The 20,318-nt window shown below is 41.6% G+C and overlaps 2 protein-coding genes across 3 annotated transcripts in view; one reads left to right on the top strand and one right to left on the bottom strand.

The window, feature by feature from the left end:
- LOC123309046 (transcription factor AP-4) overlaps positions 1-18,627 on the top strand; it is an 82,938-nt gene extending 64,311 nt beyond the window's left edge. For both annotated transcript variants that reach the window (XM_044891891.1, XM_044891890.1), the window contains exons 3-4: positions 13,023-13,310; positions 13,617-18,627. In XM_044891891.1, coding sequence (XP_044747826.1) covers positions 13,023-13,310; positions 13,617-14,210 — 882 coding nt within the window. In that variant the 3' untranslated portion in view covers positions 14,211-18,627. The remainder of the gene's footprint in view (positions 1-13,022; positions 13,311-13,616) is intronic.
- A 993-nt stretch (positions 18,628-19,620) lies between these two features.
- LOC123309459 (39S ribosomal protein L14, mitochondrial) lies at positions 19,621-20,280 on the bottom strand. The gene is made up of 2 exons (XM_044892596.1): positions 19,974-20,280; positions 19,621-19,919 (listed from the first exon to the last, which is right to left on the bottom strand). The coding sequence occupies exons 1-2, from the start codon at positions 20,182-20,184 to the stop codon at positions 19,666-19,668; spliced, it is 465 nt and encodes a 154-aa protein (XP_044748531.1). The 5' UTR covers positions 20,185-20,280; the 3' UTR covers positions 19,621-19,665.
- Positions 20,281-20,318: the final 38 nt, after the last annotated feature.

The following is a 20,318-nucleotide window of genomic DNA, read 5'->3' as shown; positions in this document are numbered from 1 at the left end:
GGTCACCGTCTCCTTTCTTTCGTGTGGGAACTTTCGGCCTCATACTGGGCGATCGACGACGCGCCGTACATGCGATGCAACGAGTTATTACGTTGTTACGCGTGAACGCCATTTATGTCACGGCCGGCGGATCGCGGATGACGCGATCGTCGTAAACCATATATACATAGTTTGGCGCGAAGAGTTAAAAATAGGCCGTGCGAATTTTTCCCCGATGACGCCATCCGTTCGTAGCGGCGAGGATCAGCTGTTCGAGAGATCGGGGACATGACGGGAGGCCGCAGAAGGTATCGAATCCGTCTGCCACTTGAATGCGCTCGATGCTGAGGTTTGCCACCTATGCTCTCTCCTATCTATGCAACGATCTTTCTTTTTTGACCAAGATAGATTCTCTGAATGAAGGAGGATCAATGATTGGAGATCTAAAAGTTATGGTTGGCTGAGAAAACAAGCAATAGTGTCCAATAGAAGATTGTGCCTTCTTGGCGTCATTGTTAACTTGGCTTATCAAATCTGAAGACCTTCAGTTCTTTGCTTCCCAGCAGTTATGACTGGATCTGCACTTAGAGCCAAGAACCAACCATCGCAATTTCCAATTCCTTAGTTAGGAAACGTAAATACAGCTGTGGGTAACAGAGAGTCCTTGCATTGAGCCATCTCTAGACCTCCCAAAAAACACATCAACCACATGCCCGGATTTTCTACAGCCAATTTGAGATCTACCGTGGCTACAGACTCACTTACACAGACTCAACATCGTCAACTAATGACTGCAGTCTTTGCATGGAAGAGCACGAAATCATTGAGTGAGGAGAGTGTCCATTTCGATGAGCTTCTAGAGGAACTTGTCTAGAAGGCTCAAATCGGTCTTGGAAGAAATAAAATGATCAGGTTTGAATCAGCAATTTATAAACACACTCTCGTTTGACAAGTACAACTTCTACCTCTCTGTGGAAAAGATAAGGGGTCATAGGACCATTTTTCATGGGATCTCGATTTCACGGGTTCATTTCCTGAGATGATGACGTCGCAAAAATTCCCAAGAACCTTCAAATCGATTCGAACTGTCCGTAAACGGAGTGACTACGCGAAGAAGGCCAAGACGATCGCATTGTCTCATCCGGATGTGGAATTTCCGTCCTCGAAAGCGACTATAGCGTTCGGGGCCCGGGAACAATATTAACACTTCCGTTTTCACAGCGGCAACAACAACAACGGACTATACGGGAATAATAGGGCCACTACGCAGAAGGCCAAGAAAACGGGTTATCTTACGTTACGTTTCTCACGAGGACTCGCTGCGTATTCATGAGACGGAGGAAGTGGGTACCCTGTCTAATTTTCGTCAGGAAGACGTCTAATTTCCATAATCGACAATGGGGCCCCGGTTGGAGTAAATTGGGACTGATTCAAAGGGATCGCAGATTGTTTAGAGGTCCGAAAATTGATGTAGGGACTGCGTGTTACGAATGATACAATACAAATTTCTGGATTTTCGATGAGGAGTTCCGAGATCTTGCTCTCTATTAACGATCACCTTTGGAAAGTTCCAAGTGAACGTAAGTCGATGGTTCTATTTTTAAACCGTTCTAACCTACCGCAACTCCGCGCTAGCGGTTGAAAGTACGAAACGACCGGTACGTCCTCTGTGTGTATCACCACACCACCATCGACGTATCCGAATTCCTGCGTACCGATGGAAAGGCGATTTTATTCATTCATAGAACTGGTGAACGTAGGATTTGCCGCGACCTCGCAGTCACGTTTTATGTGTGTTCGACGAAGAATTCGAGGAATCCGAAGACTGATGATGATGGTCGAAGTACCGAAGCCTCTTGGTCGTGACCTAGAAGATCCATTCTTCGTTCAGCTCATGAAGACACCTCGCTGCACAAGTGCCTCTGTTCATTCGAAACGATCTCAACAATTCGTCGTTGAACCTTTGGATTTGGTCGTTAGGATGCCGATAGATTCCATGTTAGCAACCCTGAGGGGAAAAATGAAATGAAAATCATAATTACCGAGGCCAACAACAATTCACCTCGTTCTATGAGCCTGATCGATGCCTCCGACCGCGTTCTGTGATCGATGTCAAACAGACACCGTGTTCTGACATCGAATATTATCGACATTCGCGATCATATGATCGGACTCGGCCATATTGGTCGAGAATTCTGTGCTCCATGATGTTTGTCAACGTTTCAGAGGATATCATCTTGTTATTTCACTCGTTTTTTGACAAACAGGGAATTGGCGACAGACAGAAGGATGTTATTCTCAGAGAGAGCAATAGATACACCAAACGAGTGAGAGCGAAAAAACATTCGCCAAAATGGGGTACTCCTTATTCCCAGTAATGAGGGAGAGAATTTTCAATCTTATAGCTAAATAACAGATAGCTGGCTATCACTACTCATATTCAAGAAACAAAAGTAGAATAAAATAAAATGACAAGCGACAATATGGTATTGAAGCCTGAAAGTCTAGAAGGACAGAACATACAATAACATCCTTCAATGGGGCCAAAGACCCAAGTTCTCCGAACATCTCCGGGCAGGTACAACCCTCGAACGTTTCCTCTCCCCGACTGGCCTAGATACAGAGTGACCCTTTGTTCGGATCCACCTAGGGAAATGAATGGGGGTCCTTCACTCTAAGTTCTCAGAGTTCACGGAGATCGAGATCAAAGAGAAGAAGCATCTCGAGTGCGCCCTTCGAATTCCGCTCTAGAAAAAGCCGTTTCCGCTACCCCGGACGCCATCTAGCGGCGATTGTGCGAGGCGCGGTTTGGCGCCACACCCAGCTGATGTCGTGACGTCACGACGCGTCGAATGCTCGATAAGCCGACCGGATGTCCTTGACGTCATTTTGGGTGAACGAACCCCCCGCTTTTGTGTTTTTTTTTTTTGTTCGCCTCACTTCGGATCAAGTACGTACGAAAGTAAAAAGTACGGCATAAGTAGCACACACGGGGAGTTTGTGAAAAACCATTCATCACGCTGAGGGGGCGGTAATTTATCCGGGGCGGCGCGCCCAAGGGATATACCCCTAGTCGTCGAAGATGCCAGGGTTGTCGTTAGATTTTTTTTCGAAAAAGGATGACTCGTTCTGGAGATTTTTTGAATGAAAAATTTCGCGATATAAAAATGAACGTTTGAAATAAGTTTAGGAAGATTTTGATGCGGTAAAAGCACACGCGTAATTTCAGAGCCAAGAGATACGATAAGATTTCAGCGTAGGACTATTGAACTTTTGTATTTTTCTCTTAAATGTTGGTTTTCAGAAGCTTTATTCATGTCGAAACAGCGCTAGACGCTCTTATCAAACCTAACGTTGAATCATCTTCGTAAAATTGTGTATACCATTTTCGATTATTTTCAAATTCTCAAAATCGACAAAAACGAAACCGTTGCTTCATTAAATGCTTAAATATATCATCACATATGATTAATGCTATCAATATCAATGAATAATTGGGAAAATTATCGGTACTTCAGCTGAAATTTCAATAGAAAACAATCATCACCAGTCCCTTTCTATAGATACGTATAATCAGGGTGAAGTCACGTGCAAACTAGCATAGTCTGGCAACGCAATCCATGGGAATCCCCTACTTTCGTGAACATTGCTCGGGCGTAATTTTTCTTGGCTGAGTTGAGCTGCTATAGTTGTGATGTTGTTGCGTTTCTAGAATCAATAGGCTTCGTCGATATTCTGAACCTGTCTTAATCGATTACGATTGAATTGAAATATCATATCGAATATCTCCAACGTAGTAAGGGTGTGTACACACTTATACGTCCCTAAATCTCCGAGGTACGATAAAACGAAAAGTTTGTAGTCGTCGGATAAACGGACGATAGGTCTCTTAACCTGCCTAAAATATGAATATAAAACAGGATGACGCCGAACCCGAAGCGTATTTCAGTCCCGGATGGATATCCTTTCCCCCCGCGTTATCCTCTCATCGTTTAAGGGTTCCTTATGCCATTATATATTCACGTTATTGTTGTCGTATAACGTTTTATCATATCTTGAACTCGGGGTGGCCTTTATTGGATATACTGAATGGAATGCCTTTCCTGTTTCGGGTCTTCCACGAGACATTACGATCTTCGAGATCATTCATGAAGAATTTTCAAGGGTTAGAAGAAGGGGAACGTAATTTTTTATCTCATTTCATTTGGAATAGAGTTTTACTGGACGGTGAGGTTGTTTTACGAGGTGTTACAACTAAATATTGAAAACAATCGGACAATTACCAGGAACTTTTATGCTCATTAAAAAAAACAGGGCATTCACCAACCTCGATAGCTTTAAAACGTCCCCGATCACCAGGAGGCGTCCAAAAGCTACCAGCCGTCTCGGATCGATATTTATCCGGCGGCCACCTGCTCGTGTTTGGGTCGGTTCGGGCAGGTTTCGACCTGACCCGCTGTGGTGAGGGGGGGGGGAGATGCGCCCGTTCCGGGAAGATCGAAAATTATACGCGGGGAACGTGCCGGATTCGGATTTCGCTTAATTGGACGTTAAGCGGTCTAATTCGCAGATGGTCGACGACTGTTCGGACAGCTGAGCCTTCTGCCGCGATTTTAGACGCCGGTTTCCTTCCCGTCGGCGTCGAATTACCGAAGATCCGTTGTGATGGGGTTTGTGGATTCGGTCGGGTCGAGATTTCTCGATTTGTTGTGAGTGAGGCCATTTTCAGTCGATTCCTACGTTGGTATTGAACTAAGCACGCTATATCGAAAGTACCGACGTGGAATCGGCAGTTTATGGGCAACTGTTCAAGTTTATAACGTGAAGAACGATCATCCATCTAGATTCCGAACTCTCCAACGCTGCTCCTTCTTCAAAATCATCATTTCTCCATATTTCCATAAATGAAGATCTGAGCCACTTGAAAAGATTACTGTCAAATGCGACATTTGGAAATAAACCAATGAAATTTTGACCATTAGTGTTGTCGATTTCGACAATGGTCATTTCCTTCATTTGGTTTTTAAATATTTAACGTTGAAGCCAGACACAGACATGCAAGAGAAATACGTATCATAATCATAACATCCTTGCACATTATTTTAGTTGAGCGACCAAAATACTAAGTTCTGCCTAATATTAAAAGGTTCTTTTAGATGTCTATAGGCAGCATCAAAATATTGGTTTAGAATTGGAGCATAATCTGTAGAATAATCTGTTAAAAGAAGATCAGACTTTTTCTCAGAATCTACCTGATGAAATTCGATAGGAAAGTATACCTTTCAACAACAGCTTTATAAACTCTTAAAATTCTAATTTAGAATGGTTAGGGCGGGTAAGAATACCTTTGAAATTTCCAAAACAATCAACACCGTGTAAAATTTGCGAAGTTTTTCGCATCACCTACATATTATATTCTTGTCGAACATCGATACACACCTCGAGCAGAAATGCATTCACCCCGACAAAAGGCAACATTCCGGGGATGTCTTAGGTACAAACGGCGATTCCTCGAACAAAGATTACGACGCGTCGGGTCGCATTGAATTTCGAGTTCGTTTACCTGCCGCGGTGCCCGTTGTTGCGTTATCCGCGAGCTAGCGTAGGTAAAAGAAGCGGGCACTGCGTTTTTTCGCCATTCTTCGAAATATCAACTCGACACCCGGTTATGAAACGCGTCGCGTAAGATGTTTCGAGTTCTTTCACCTGCCCCCCGATGCCCTTCCTAACAATGCCTCCGTACGTACGTACGCACGCAGCTGTCGTGTATGCAGAGCGAGCACCGGCGGCGCCCCTTTTGTTGTTTTCTACCTGCGTCGTTATTTTCGACTGCCGGAACAGCTGGCACAAAAATAAAACAACAATGATCTGACCTTATGGGGCCCACACACTGTACGATCGCCTGTGGGTGGACTGATGCAGATCCTTGCCTGATCCACCCAGTTTTTCACCTTTCTTCGTCGAAAACTAAAAACTTTGCAGTCAGTTCCTCGTCTGTAAGGCGTCCACACACCTTCAGTCCGCGCCAACTGCAGTTCGAGATCTTCGATTAGTTAAACTGATAGTGTATGGGGCGCATTACTTATAGTGGGAGTTGGGAGACGCGTATCACAGATGGATTAAAGATTGTCGTTTCAAATTGGGTACCTACTTTACGTCTGTAGGAAGTTTTTTGCCTTTCCACCGATAACAATCCTTCAATGACGCTTTAATTTTCGTGTCTCGCCATATGTTCACATATTCAATTCGAATTAGAGAAGGGGACATTTCTGCGGAAAAATTACGCGATGCTACTACAGAGTTATGTCTACAAGGTTTTTTTATCTTTCATCAAATGGCCATTTTATATGGGTTCTAACCAGAATATACCATATTTTCCTGGTAAGATCAAAACTCTATTCGAGGGATCGCTAACTAACTCTTGGGAACGTATTCCATTCAGCCAAATGTCCTTGTTCCTTACATTCGAATTAAGGAAAGAGTTGGACCCATCCAAGAATTTATAACTGCACTCTGTCTACGAATATGGGGCGGTACAATGTTTGAAAGAACTGGTAACCATTGAATAGGTGAAGATCAAATGGTTTCAATAATAATTCTCATAGAAAAATTCAGCTGTACATTAATTTTTTGCACAAGAGCACTATTAACTCAAGCTTCAGCAGTCGAAAGAACCGAAGCTGAGGCATCCTATGAAATACGAGCTAGTTTATGCAGGATATTATTCCTAGTTCTCAACTTCATACGCAAATTTTCCAAATGCGCTTTGAAATTCAGCAAGGAATCTAGTTTAACTCTTAGATATTTTTGATTGAAGTCACATTCCCAAACAGAATTACCGACAACTACACTCAATTTTCTATATACATATTTGATTATCATTCAAATACAAGTTAGGACGCAATTGCCACTGGAAAAAGTAATTCCTGAAAATTTCTGAATCTGTAGACATTTATTTTCTTAGTATGACACACAGATGTAAATGTTATTTTTAACATAGACCATCGAGGTGATTTTCGAACAGTTTTTCCTTAAAAGATCAGCGATTCAACGAGTTCTCTACACGCAACCCTTGAGCATTTGTCGTGGTATGTTTTCATGATTTCCGCCCCCACTTTATCAACAACCGTATATGTTGGCGAACAACATAAGAGATAAAGACAATTAACTTCGATCGACATTTTGACGACGTTGAGTCATCGCGACACCTCCATCGTCGGACTTCTCTCTGTCCCAGTTCGGGTACAATGACATACACGTTTCCCTTCTAAATCGAAAAACTCACTCGTGTACGCGTCGGTAGCCAGGGGCTGACGCAACTGTGTCAACGGCGGCGCGCCGCGTTATTATTGATAATCCGCTTTGAAACTAACGCACAATCTTGACATCCGATATCTTCCCATATATCCGATCTGATTAAGGACAGATAAAGTAACGGTATCTCCCGGATTCGGATAGCCGGTATCCGTCGAAATCGGATACCTGTCGATCCGATGGCACGACGCGATCTAATTCGATACGGATCGCAGAAGGAATTTTACGATTTACGACGATCCTTTCCGTTGCTAGCTCCGATCTATGAGGGATTGTGTAAACATCGAAGAACGCTGCTGGTATATTTCGCTAATAAACTCGAGCCCTATCGCCAGAGTCGTGACAACGGCTGCATTTCCGGCGATAAGACGCGACTTCAGCATAATCCTACGCGTCCCGCGAAATTCGATAATTGGCTCGCCGGTCTGCGAGGCGATAAAAGCCATCCCCGGGGGAAATTCCGAGCTACCGCGAAGGTTGTCTCATTTTAGAGATTTCGTTCTGACATCGCGGAATGCCGTTTTCAAGGCCGCGGATCTCTGGCTCTTTATCTTCGCGCTGCTGCTGCCCGGGGAGAGGAGGGATCTCGAGAGAGAGGACTTTGCAACTGGAGAATGCCGACAGACCGGAGAGGGTCCGCGGTTCAACCTACTCTTTAGCCGATGTCGCAAAACGCCCTAAACGATCGCTATTTTCGAATTTTCGGTATCGGACTATTTCCACATTCGAAATGGGTCGGAGAAAGCAGATAGGAGAACCGTTGGTGGATTGTTGTTCTCAATTTCAACGAGTTGCTCTCATTTCCACGGCGAATCCTGTAGAATAGTCTTGGACGCAAGGGCGGCTCGTCAGAGGAGGCAAGGGAGGCTAAGCCTCCTCATAAAGCTTAGAGCTAAAATACATTCACTTCGGGCATGTCCTCATTTTCAGAAAGTAATTTCTATATAAATTTTCCGAACACCTGACCTAGATATTCAGATAAAAATTAGTTCATTTTTCGGTCCTCCGCTTACAATCATACAATCCACCGGCTGCGTACGCGTCCGCCGCGTCGAATGTGAATATTTCCTAGTACTGCCTATTCGGACGGAGGCTGTTGGGCCTGCTGCCTCCGTTGATAGTGTAACTCACGCATACGTTCTCTGGACTCACATACTAGCCGAACAAGAATTCAGCTGACTTACTGTAATATATTCCCCGTAAAATGCACCAGAGGAGGCACAGCTCCCCTGTTCTCCATTGATTCTTTCGTGCCGTCTTCGACTATATTCGCTTGATATCCGACGGTAGGGGCGTTGTCCGGCGGTAGTTGTTATGATTTCAATTTTCAATTTGAATGTAACGACTTCGTGGAGAACTGGAACTTCGGGAAATTTGTGATATATTCTTGCTAAATAGGTTGTTTTGTTAGGGCGTTAGGGGTAAGTACTGATACGGATCAAAAAATAAAATGGAATTGAATATTGAGAATTAACTGTACACGTTGTTTAAACCTTTACAAGACCTCCACCAAATTTAATTACACTAAAGTCTACCGAAAGCGTTAGAATAGAAGTTTCAGTGTTGTTCGGTACGATAAATGTGATTAGTTGACTGGATCGATCAAACGGGAAAAATTATTTTGCTGGCCATATTTTCTATTTTCTCATCAAACAGAATATACTTCATGGTTCAAAACGGGGTTTTCAGATTTGAAAAATTTACCGCGATCTATCGAAAGGGATAACAAGTAAAAGGAGCATATAGCATCCTCTTGCATTCAAAATTAATCTTAGAACTGACAACTTTTCATTATGTTGAAGAAGTATACTTTATTAAGATAAGAGTTTGTTCCAACACTCCTCGAAAACTATTAGCCTCCTCAGCTCTCATGACCACGAGCCGCCACTGCTTGGACGTACGTTTCAGGAGCATCCGATTCGAAGTAGATTCTATATTCTGAAGTAAATTGAGCACTACGAACCTAAGGTCAAAACTGACCTTATTTTTCTTGCCCAATTCGTTAAGTTACCTTTGGCACTACCACATCGTCTTAGAATCCACGATGAGCGAACTCAATGCTTTGATCTAGGTTTATTTCCACATCCTTCGATTGCAAATATTTTATCTGAAAAACGCTTGAACAGAGGCTTAGCAAAAGTGACCATTTTGTGCCAGTCGTGGTTGTTAAACCATCTGTATGTGTATACCATACTTAATAGTATTTCCTTTGAAGGTTTCAGGGGGTATGTTCATAAACTTACTCCGAGAGTAGAGTATGAGTATGGTCATGCTCAGAGAGCATACTCTGAGGAACTAAAAGTACGTTTGTGAACGCTTCGGGTAATCAGAGCTTGCTCTGAGTAAGTTTGTGAACGCAACCATGGAAAGATTTCCTTTCTCAATTCTCCTTTCTACTTAGCATGGTAGAGAATGTTCAGATTTCTTTCTGGTCTCTTCACTAGGATGATTCGCTGATGTCATGTACTTGGTCAGAGAGGATCAGGCTCTCTGAGACCTAATTCTCCCATCACCCGTACCTTTCCTGGCTATACTTAAGGTGGCCTCATGGACTGATCTATCTATCACAAGATTAAGATGTGTGGAAACTGTAATTAGGAGAATTGTTCAATGGTTTGTCTATTTCGTGTACTATCCCACGAGTGCCACAGCATTGTGTTATTGAGGAAATAAACAAGCTGATGAAAAGGCACGAAGGTTTACACCGGCTGCACCTGAATCCTCTAGTGGGCTTGGAAAAGATCGAAATGAGGCAGCATTCAACCAATGGAAAATGAGGAATTGAACAATCCTGCAAAAGATCCGTTGGTGCCTTCATCTACCCACATCAGGGAGCTCCTAAAACTGCTACGGATATCGCATAGCTGAAGACATAGTTCGCAAGTCTCCAGAACTGACTGGCACACGAACCATAAATGTGGGGAGGCCAATCTTAGATCTTCACGGGGAAACATCCAAGGCTGTCAATACCACAAGGACCGTCTTCTTAGGATTAGATTGATAGGGTGGTAGAACAAAGAATTCAAGTGGTCGCAATTGATTTCCAACACGATGCTGCAGTTGAATCTGTCTGAACATGTTGACCAGACAGCTAGATACCATTATGAAGTTAACAGGGTGTTCCCCAAGGTTCTGTTCTCGCGCCCTCCTATTCAGTTGTTTCCACGAATCTGCGGAGCCTGAAGTATGTATTATACTCCATACGTCAACGATCGAAAACTTCTATAATTGGCAATTGTTGTCGTTCGCGATACCATATACCGGCGATTAAAACCGTCGTTTATCAACGAGCTTATTACGTCAACGACGACGACGAGGTGACGATGCACGAAGCGCCATCTATTTTTTATATTTCCGGACGAATTATCGGCCACGTTTCAACGTCGGCCGAGCAACAACCGCACAATGCAAAATGCATAACATCGGCATCTGGGGGGGTTAAGGGGGGCTGAGGCAGGGGGGCATTGGCGCCGTTCGCGGCCAAGGTCAAGCCGGGCCTGCGCGACCGTTCGCGAATCGCCGTACAACACGGGTTATTTTCGATCTGGCGACGCGGTTGAGTATTCTCAACTTTGCTGCTATCGGGCTATTTTAAAACATCGGGGGGGACAGGGAGGGGGCTACGCGATGTGTCGGTGATTATGCGGTATTTTGTAACGTGTTACAATGCGATACCTAGAAGTTCATTAGCGAATGTTCGAGGTTGCCTCGATGCAGTTTTCGACTTTCGTTAGGATCGGGGACGTTCTTGTGACTCTGGAAATGTGAATAAATTTGATATTGAATATTTAATCTTGAAAGAAGAACTTTTCATTTTGTAGCATGATCCTCGTTTGTGACTAGATCAATAAACCTGTTGTTAATGCACTTTTTTCTAATTTGAACGTCTCTTGATGATACCTACTTCCCTTTATGTTTTCTGCAAATACGTTGATGGTGTCATCTATATCTGTAAAAGATGGAATGAAGAATGATTGAACTCATTTCATTACATTTCTTGTCTAGTTGTGTCGCAAGAATTTTTCGTGAATATTACAGAAATTTTGCGAAAATGGACGCGTGGCATGAGTTGAGAATTTGTCACAAAGAAGAAATTTTAAATAATGAAATTCGAAATCATCAACTATTACTTATGCCTATGTACTGAATAGGATTGATATTTTATGACTTAGGGCACGTTTGAATTGGAAATTTAAGTGCAATTTCTCTTCATTCCGCCATTTTGCAGTATTCAACTGATGCTTTGAATGGAAAAAGAAGATCTGTGTATTCATTATAAGGGTTGGGGTTTTAACTGAGAGACTCTTTATGTTCCTCAGATGGATCTATCGTTTAGAGAAATCGTTGTGTTTCGCGTTATTTATTTTTCTGTGGAATTAATGAAACGGTAATGATCCCTGGGGATTTTTTGAATTTCAAATAAAAATTGACCAGTTTGAGTATTCACGTCATAGGAAATAGTGATTATTACATTCTCAACCTTTATATGGCTTTAAATATCATTCAGAATCTTGAAATATAAATTCATATTTTCACATATCTATAAAATGACAAAAAGCATCACATGATAATTACATAGTAAATGACGTGATTGAATCTTACTGGTTTGTTTAATAATGGATTCAGGTATCGACTACATATATTCAATATTTTAAATAACACAGCTCGAAGCATTTCTCATTCTACTTTTTGTATTGACCAGAAGCGCGCATCTCCCGAAAAGGAACGATAGAAAAGCGGAGACTTTTATGATCAGCTGTGGGAGTTTAAATCTCCTCGCCTTGCTCGGTCTTTTAAATTCCATAGCCGAGAGAAGTGAACGGCGTCGTCCGTTTCACATTACGTCCGCCGCTACTCCGGGGTCTTGTCGTAGCTAGTACCACCTTTGTTAATCTGTGGCGAATACCGGATCGCCGGATGACGCGGCTAGTACGGCATTCCGACGCAAGCAGCCGCTGGGGGCAGCACCTTACGATCTGGTCGGTTCAGCGCCTCACCTTGTAGATCCGTGTGATCGATGCATATAGGGCGTTTTTGAAGTGACTGGAGTGACATAATTACACATGCATTCGGCATGTTGTCGAAATTGGGTTAAACTTTATTCGACAGGGTCAGTACGATAGTTCGTGCATGGCTTTCCTTTTTATCTCATGAAATATCATCTATATGCCCTGTATATTAAAAAAACTCCCCCACCAGATTGAAAATTTCGTTCTTGATTGACACCTTCAATGCATCCGTTGAATCATCAATCAATCCTTCGCGTTTACTAAAACGCCTTTATATTATGTACTCTCGGCGACCTTCCACATCCATCGAACCATCTGGCGTGTAGCGTAGTACTATTATACCATAGGTCGTTTCCTACGGTTCTATTTATAGAAGTTGAACGTCTGCGTCTCGCGCTGGTTACCTTACAGGTTTTTTTTTTCTCTTTCTCGACGTTAACCAGCGAGGTCCGAGGATCGTGCGCCTACTACGACTGAACCGGCAATTTTAGCAGCGGCAATTTGCTAAATTACATTCGAGGCGCGTTTCGCGGACGCGACTTCCTCAGTCACTACCGCCGATTTTCATTTGGTTTCGCTGCACGCTTTCCGTCGGAAACGGCCAGAAAAAAAAACGTCCTGGACGTCGATGAATTTTGCACGAAATCTGTGAGAAGAGAGAAAACTTCAACTGGACAGTATAACTCTCTTTCAATCAATTAATATCCGAATTTCTTGCAGGCTGCCATCCTTCAGCAGACGGCCGAGTACATCTACAACCTGGAGCAGGAGAAGACGCGACTGCTGTCGCAGAACTGCCAGTTGAAGAGGCTGGTGAATCAGCATGAGGGCGGCGAGCTGCCGCCGAAGAAACGGAAGACGCCCGAGGTCATAATTCCGAATAAGGCGTTGGTGGAGGAGGAGAACCCGGAACCGGTCAGTCTGATAACAGTCAGCGTCAGCGGGCCCACGCTGAGCAGTCCGGCGAACGGCGAGAGTCCGGCGGAGATCAAGCGTCAGTTGGAGAAGGTGAGGAATTTGGATGTTTGACCGACATATTCTCTTTTATTCCGTAACAAACACATGTGGAAGCAAGAATCATCATTGGTGAAGGTTTCCTAAGTAGAAAGACCAACTCCTTGGGCCCGTATTCTTGAGCACAATATAATAGAAAGCGGACTTTTCAACTCTTTATCAAAAATCGATTGTGTATTTCCTTCTCACTTTTCTCTTGGTCCTACTTAAGAATACTGGCCCAGCAGACAGGGAAGTTTGGATCAGCGAATCGTTTGTCCATACATTGTAAAACTTGATACAAACTTGAATCTTTTTCAGGAGAGAAGCCTACGACTGATACTGGAGAAACAGGTGCAGCAGATGGAGGCGCAACTGTACGACCTCCAGCAGCAGCTGTCCCAGGGCCCAGTCTACCACGTGGAAGAGAACGAGGAGATCGCGTTGCAACTGGTCGCGCCCGACAGCCTACCGCCCGTCGGTCACACCCAAACTGTCGTGTGTTCGCCGGTCCGATCGAGGACGGTCTCTCCCGAACCGGAGCCCCCTTTCGATCCCGAACAGCGACTGCCCTCCGTGCTGGAGGCGGCCATCAAGGCCGAACCCAAGGTGGAGGTGGAACGCCTGCCGTCGCCGCACGCCGAAGAGTCCGCGACGCCCGGGCGTTTCTTGCCGAGCAGGTCGCGGCAGAGCCTCGAGACCATAGTGGAGGCGATCAGACACCTGGAGGGCGACCACATGTTCGGCGACGAGCCGCAGCAGCGTCCCCAGGAGGTACCCCTGGCGCTCACCACCCGGCCGTCGGCCGATCATCTCCACGCCGAGATGAACTCCTTCCTGGATTTTCGCGGGGCCGCGACGCTGCACCAGCAGCAGTCTCGACCCGGGGTCATCGTGGTCAAGCAGGCGTCGTGATCCCGCATCATACGTTACGCGGGCGCTGCTTCTCTACCCGCCGAGGTTGTTTTCCCGTACTGATCGGGGCGGGCGGAGGAGGTGTTTCTTTAGACGGCGTTTAATGTCGTCCGGATCCTAAGGTTCCCAATTCTAATTTTTTCTTCGAATCTCAAGTGATTGCGGGTCGAGAATCCGCCTTTTCTGTAGGTAGATCCGCGTCTCTAGCCGGTTCACGTTCCTGCCGTTTGTTACCTAATCGATTTAGGTATTCATCTCGGTGACCACGGTCGTTGAACAGTGTACGACCGATCTACGCCCACGTGACTATTTTTGGTAGCTCCAATGGACGTCTTGAAAGTGTTTATGCAAATCGTTACAAGCCATTTAAACGATCAACCTATCTCTGGTTGATCAACCTAACCTAAATCGTGATCAACTTAAAATTATCAACCTAATCAACCTAAAATTATTCGTAGTTGATCAACCTGAAATTATTCGTTGTTGATCAACCTAACCTAAATCGTGGTTGATCAACCTAACCTAAATCGTGGTTGATCAACCCAACCTAAATCGTGGTTGATCAACCTAAAATTATTCGTGGTGGATCAACCTAAAATGATTCGTAGTTGATCAACCTAATTTTATTCGTGGGGTGATCAACCTTACTAATATTGTGGTTGATCAACCTAATGAATGGTTGATCCGTGGTTGATCAACCTTTTTACTTTCAAGTTGATCAATCAATAAATCTAATTCATCTATAACGAGAAATCCCGGTGCTACCTAAAATGGTCATATAAGAAGAATTTTTCACCATGGGCTTCCACGATCATTTTCGGTCGAACACTTTTCACGTCGCCTTTTATTTATTTCTCTGAAGATGACTTATTGAATTTGGATGAATCATAACGCGAAGGTTGATCGGGCCTTCGCCGTAAGAATTTCCGGTTTTATCAAAGTTGATTTTTTTCCTATTTATTCCCAGTGAGAGGCAGGTGGGTGAACGGGCGAGATGATCGGTTGAATTTTTGTATATGTAAAGTTTATCATGACGTTTTTTTTTATTTCGTTACTTAAAACATGAAAGTTTCGTTTATTTGAAACGCCAAAAATATATTTATCGATGAATTAGAATATGTAGTGAAATGTTTTGTTCCTTTATTTGTACATAATAATTTTAGAGATCCGTTTAGTGCGGTGATAGAGTTATGTATATGTATAACGATGATTATGCATATTTGATATACTAGCACTCTTAGTAAACCGGGAGTATGTTCTTTTTTCTAATTTTATTATTAGTCGTTGTTTTATCTTTTTATTTTCAGATGTTTTTTTTTTTCGAATGACGCCCTCTTGTAAATATAGTCAACCGAAATTGGTATACGTATGATGAAGTTTTGAGAAAATTATCGATTGTTTTTGGTTATTAATGAGTCAAGTGATACAGCGCATAAGACCCGGATACGCCCGACCCCTTCGAAATTCACCGAGATCGTCCGACGAGAAGAAAATTAAATTTTAGTGTATGAAGGGCAATAAAAGATCATTTTTACTGCTTCGAACCAAAGAACCTCGCTGTTTTTGTTTTATTTTTTTTATATTTGTTGTTTCGCGACGTACCCGCGGGGTGCGGAATGTAAATGCTCAATTTTTTTTGTCGTAACGAAATTACCTAGTCATTAAGGGTGCCGGACGGTTCGCGGGTGATCGGAAAAAAAAGAGAAGGGCGTATCCGCGTCATGTGTGTCACGACGGAGTGAGTGGTAAGCACAGGCCCTTTTGACCGAGAATGTAATGATTGGTCCCGAGCCCGAGTTTGACGGAAATTGGGGGACAGTACTGAAATTCACCGGACTGCGATACTTGTCAAGTAATAATAATTTAGAGATGTAGGAGGCGGGCCAGTACCTCGAATTTGGATTAGTAAACTTTGATATTTTTAGGAAAAATTGTCGGTTAGGTTTCGTTTACGAAAGAGAAACTAAAAAAAATGTTCAAGAATTGAATTTAATAAAAACACAAATTGAGAAAGAAGATGAGGAAAAAGATAGCATATGAGCACAGGTGGGCACATAAATAGGTAATATTTTGGAATGAAAAAAAAGAGCCTTGTCTAAATGCGGCGAAAATTTTCGGGATATACTAAAATTAAATTGAGAATTCTTGACCGCGAAGGTCAAGGCTGAGAAAATTTTATATCGGTTCAATTAAAGGTAAAGGAAATATTGGCGTGGCGCTGTGATACCATCAGGAATTTTGGAGCATTTTAAAATAAATTCGTGAATATTCGAGGAGCGTAGGATTAATAATGGGTGGGTGTTTTTTATACGAAGTAGGTAAAGAAGTTGGATTGCTTAGATAATTTACGAGGCGGAGGTACTGGCCCTTTGTTGGTAGGAAAAATATTAGCGTCATCAACACGAGGAAATAGGCACATTCGTTAGGTTGGACGTGTTTTAGGGTTCGATCCGCTGGCGGTCATTTCGTGCATTTCACGATTTAAAAAAAAAATGATTTTTCTAAATCGGGCGGTCAATTTTGAGCATACGAAATTAAATTTCATCCTTAGCTATGTAGTTCGAGCGCGGGGTGTCACGATATAATGGATAAATCCGGAGGGTAGGTTAAATTTAGGGTGGAAGTTGACGGACAGGGTAAAAACTGGATATAACTCTGAATTCAAAGTATTCAAAATTGAGCGACCCTGGTGTTTTTGTTGTACAATGAAGACTGGGTGTAATATAGTAATAGTATTTAAGTGTGTTCTGAAGAAATATTCAATAAAAACATAATGGAATTATCCTGTCTTACTGTTTCTTTGTGATAAACTCGGTACGACGTCGTTTCAGTGCAGAAGAATTGAGTTTTCCGACGAACATAACGGTCGCAACACACTGAACTATTTATTATTCCAATTAGAATTTTTATGATGTTGTTTGATAACTAAAACTTTGTCTGTTCGAATGTCTTCCCTTCCATTTTTAACTCGTCACAGTGTGACGATGATAATGATCGATATTCTAGAATTTCAAACGTGCAAGGAGGGCGCACGGGGAAGAAATCGGGTGGAGAAACCGTTACTCTGAAATTGGGCGAATAAAATTTTAATTGACACTCTGTAGGAGGTCCTTAGTGTATCTATCAATTTATTTATTGCAATTATGATTGAGATGGTGGTTTCTTTAATTTCAAAATAAGATCAACGGGTTATGGGCCCAGACTAAGAGGTCTCTCATCCTATCCTATAGTGTGCACATACAACACAGTCGAATCAAGTCAATTTCAGCATAAAAAAAATAATTGGGGAATCTTTCACTGCTTTGACTGTTTTATGTGTGGCATCCTGTATGTTTTAAAAGAGAACTGGTTGTTGTAGAAATACGAATTTCGAAACCCTTTCTCCTGAAAATATTCCAAGTGACCAGAGTACAAAATACTCCCTCCTTGTGTGTTTGAACACCGATGTTCTCTCGATGTGTTTGTCCTTCCATATTCATACGTTTCAAGTTTTCCAAGTTTATACATCCAAGAAATATCTATGAAAAAAAGCTCCAACTGTAAAAAATGTAGTGGTTATTTCGAAACTTGAATATCAGGACCGTATCGAGCGATCAGCCGCTGCCCTTTCAGCAAATTGAGCATTTTCTGCGGGAAGGCATATTCTTTAATTCTTCATGTTTAAGGATAAGATAGATACGGATAAGAAATTAAACACGTTGAAACTACACACAGGCAGATTTAATCTTCTTTTAATTTATGAAGAATCATCATTTAAATAAATATGGAAAATATATGAATTATATACTGGAATCATGGGCTGAAGAGCTTCTCTGTTAATGCTTGAAATAGCACTGTATTATAAATATGTTTTTCATTTCCGATTGTAGCGTCAATCTTTCATAAAGGTTGACTGATAGAGTTGAGATTTTTATTGCTCTTGTATGCCGACAAAGGGAAAATTATATTAATTTTCATCCAACGTAATGCACGTTTCAAGGATTAGATTAAATTGTTCCGTAGGAGAAATTGAGGAAAATCGACTAGTTGTAGTTCACCTCACACAGAAAATTTTAGAGTAGAAAATTAAATCATGGCAAACCGAAGTTTAAAACGATAATTTTTACATTCCTGGATATCTGCAGGGAGAATGTTTCGAGAGCTGTTCATTATAATAAAGGCATACTATAGCAATGAACTCTTGTCCGATTTGACTGGCTTACATTTCAACTGAAAACAGTTTTACCTCAATGATTTAACGGAATAAATGTAGAAGTGTATTGCTAGTCGAATTCGTTGTTAGTGTTCTTGTCTGAAATCATTACATGCACACATTTGATCTTCAATATTGATTATATTAGTTGTGTGCCTCGATGAATCATACTTATGTTGTGTCGCTTGTATCATACAAAAAATTTGAATAAAAATATGAAAATAATCGATTGAATTCGTATAATCCTCCGACATTGAACACGCCCCCATGTTCATGGACTTTCAAATCTGAAAAATTGTTGAAATTTTTATGTTACCAACTCTGACATTCATGAAAATTCTATGACTTCAATTTGATCTTTGAAAAGTTCTGAATAAATTGACTTATTCTGAGTATTTAGTTATTGTGTAAATTGAATTCCTGATGTTGCTGTTATTCAGGTATGTGGTACATTTTTTAACTACTTTCGATACATGATGAAAAAAAACTACTTTGATTGATATATTGAAATTGAATAGTTGTTAAAATGTCGAATTTCCTTCGAATATATATTCAGTAAGTAATCAAAAATGGAGTAATATCCACTTTTTGAGTTCTACCATTCAATTTTAGGGCTACAGGAAACTGACAGAATATTCATAATGAAAGGCACGATGAAATTAATCATTCTTTTCGATTTCAATAATATTTCATTCGAAATATTGTATCTTCGGAATATCATAGAATGTTCTGCTTCCAATTCTATGTTATTCCAAGTCGAATTAGTGGAATATTTAAACTTAACATATTTTATCCTGGATAAAATAACAAAATTCTCTTATTTCAAGACGATATCATTGATTTCCAATGATGTACAAACATTAGCGAGATTATTTTTGAAGCGCCTCCGCCATATCGGAAAATTCATAGAATGATCATCGTAATTTTACGATCGGAGAAAATGTTATGACTCACAAACCGAGTTGAAATTATTAAACAGTTGAATTTTCGTTATCGTTTCGTTCCTTTATTGAAGATTTAAATAATAAATAGATTGGCTCAGAGTTCATGGAAACCTGTGTAAGTGATCTTATCTTTAATCTTGTAAAATAAGTATACAAAAATTAGGCAGATCATGGTTCATTCATAATAAGTCTCACAAACAGTGGGTGGTAGGTCCAAAGTAATCTATGGTTCTTTGTTCGATTAATTAGAAAGATCATTCTCCGTTTAAACCCATTTTGAATTTTAAATCGTTTTATTTCCAAACTATTAACAATTTTACTATATGAACTTGGAGGCTATTCCTAATAACTTTGTGTATTCAGCTCCTTTCGCATGCGTTTTTTCTTTAAGAATCGTTCTCAATATCGTGGGTATAGGTACATGAATTCTTGTTCCTAACGGACTGCCATTGTCATCGATCAATACCAAATTGTTGCTGTCAAATTTTGGTACTTTCGGGTTTTGATTCTGTTTGAGACCTACTAATATTCCCTTTTTCTTTTCTCCCTTGATAGCAACAAGGACCACATCACCTAGAATATCGATATAAGAAATGTTGCGTTCATTATGAAAACAGCCGATCTCACCAATTTTGCCTATTCCGGTTTTATTATATACATGTATGCATTTTGGGGGTTTACCCTCTGCCATCGCCCTTTTTCCAATTTCACTGTTGTCCACCACTCTCAATCTGGTCATTTTTTGGATTTGGCTCAAGTATGAGGATCGGTGAAATTTACATTTGTCTACTGTCAGCTTGGGGATGTTTCTGATTTGACCAAGTACGCGATTATTCATGTTTTTTTGGTAATTTCAATAGAATTGTAGCGTTATTTTATTTGATGTTATTTTTAATATTAGTGAGGTTAGGTTGAAATTTTATGGTTAGGTTAAAAGTTATATAGAGACATCTCTACGGTTTGAAGAGAAAC

The sequence above is a fragment of the Coccinella septempunctata genome, chromosome 3 (genome assembly GCF_907165205.1).
Source record: "Coccinella septempunctata chromosome 3, icCocSept1.1, whole genome shotgun sequence".
NCBI lineage: Eukaryota > Metazoa > Arthropoda > Insecta > Coleoptera > Coccinellidae > Coccinella > Coccinella septempunctata.
The sequence above is the reverse complement of the archived record's forward strand: the minus strand, read 5'-3'. Positions and strand labels throughout refer to the sequence as shown.

Coding starts and splice junctions, on each gene's coding strand:
- LOC123309459 (XM_044892596.1), bottom strand. CDS start 20,184: ATGAATAATCGCGTACTTGGTCAAATCAGAAACATCCCCAAGCTGACA. Junction 19,920..19,973: donor AACCGGAATAGGCAAAATTG/GTGAGATCGGCT, acceptor TCGATATTCTAG/GTGATGTGGTCCTTGTTGCT.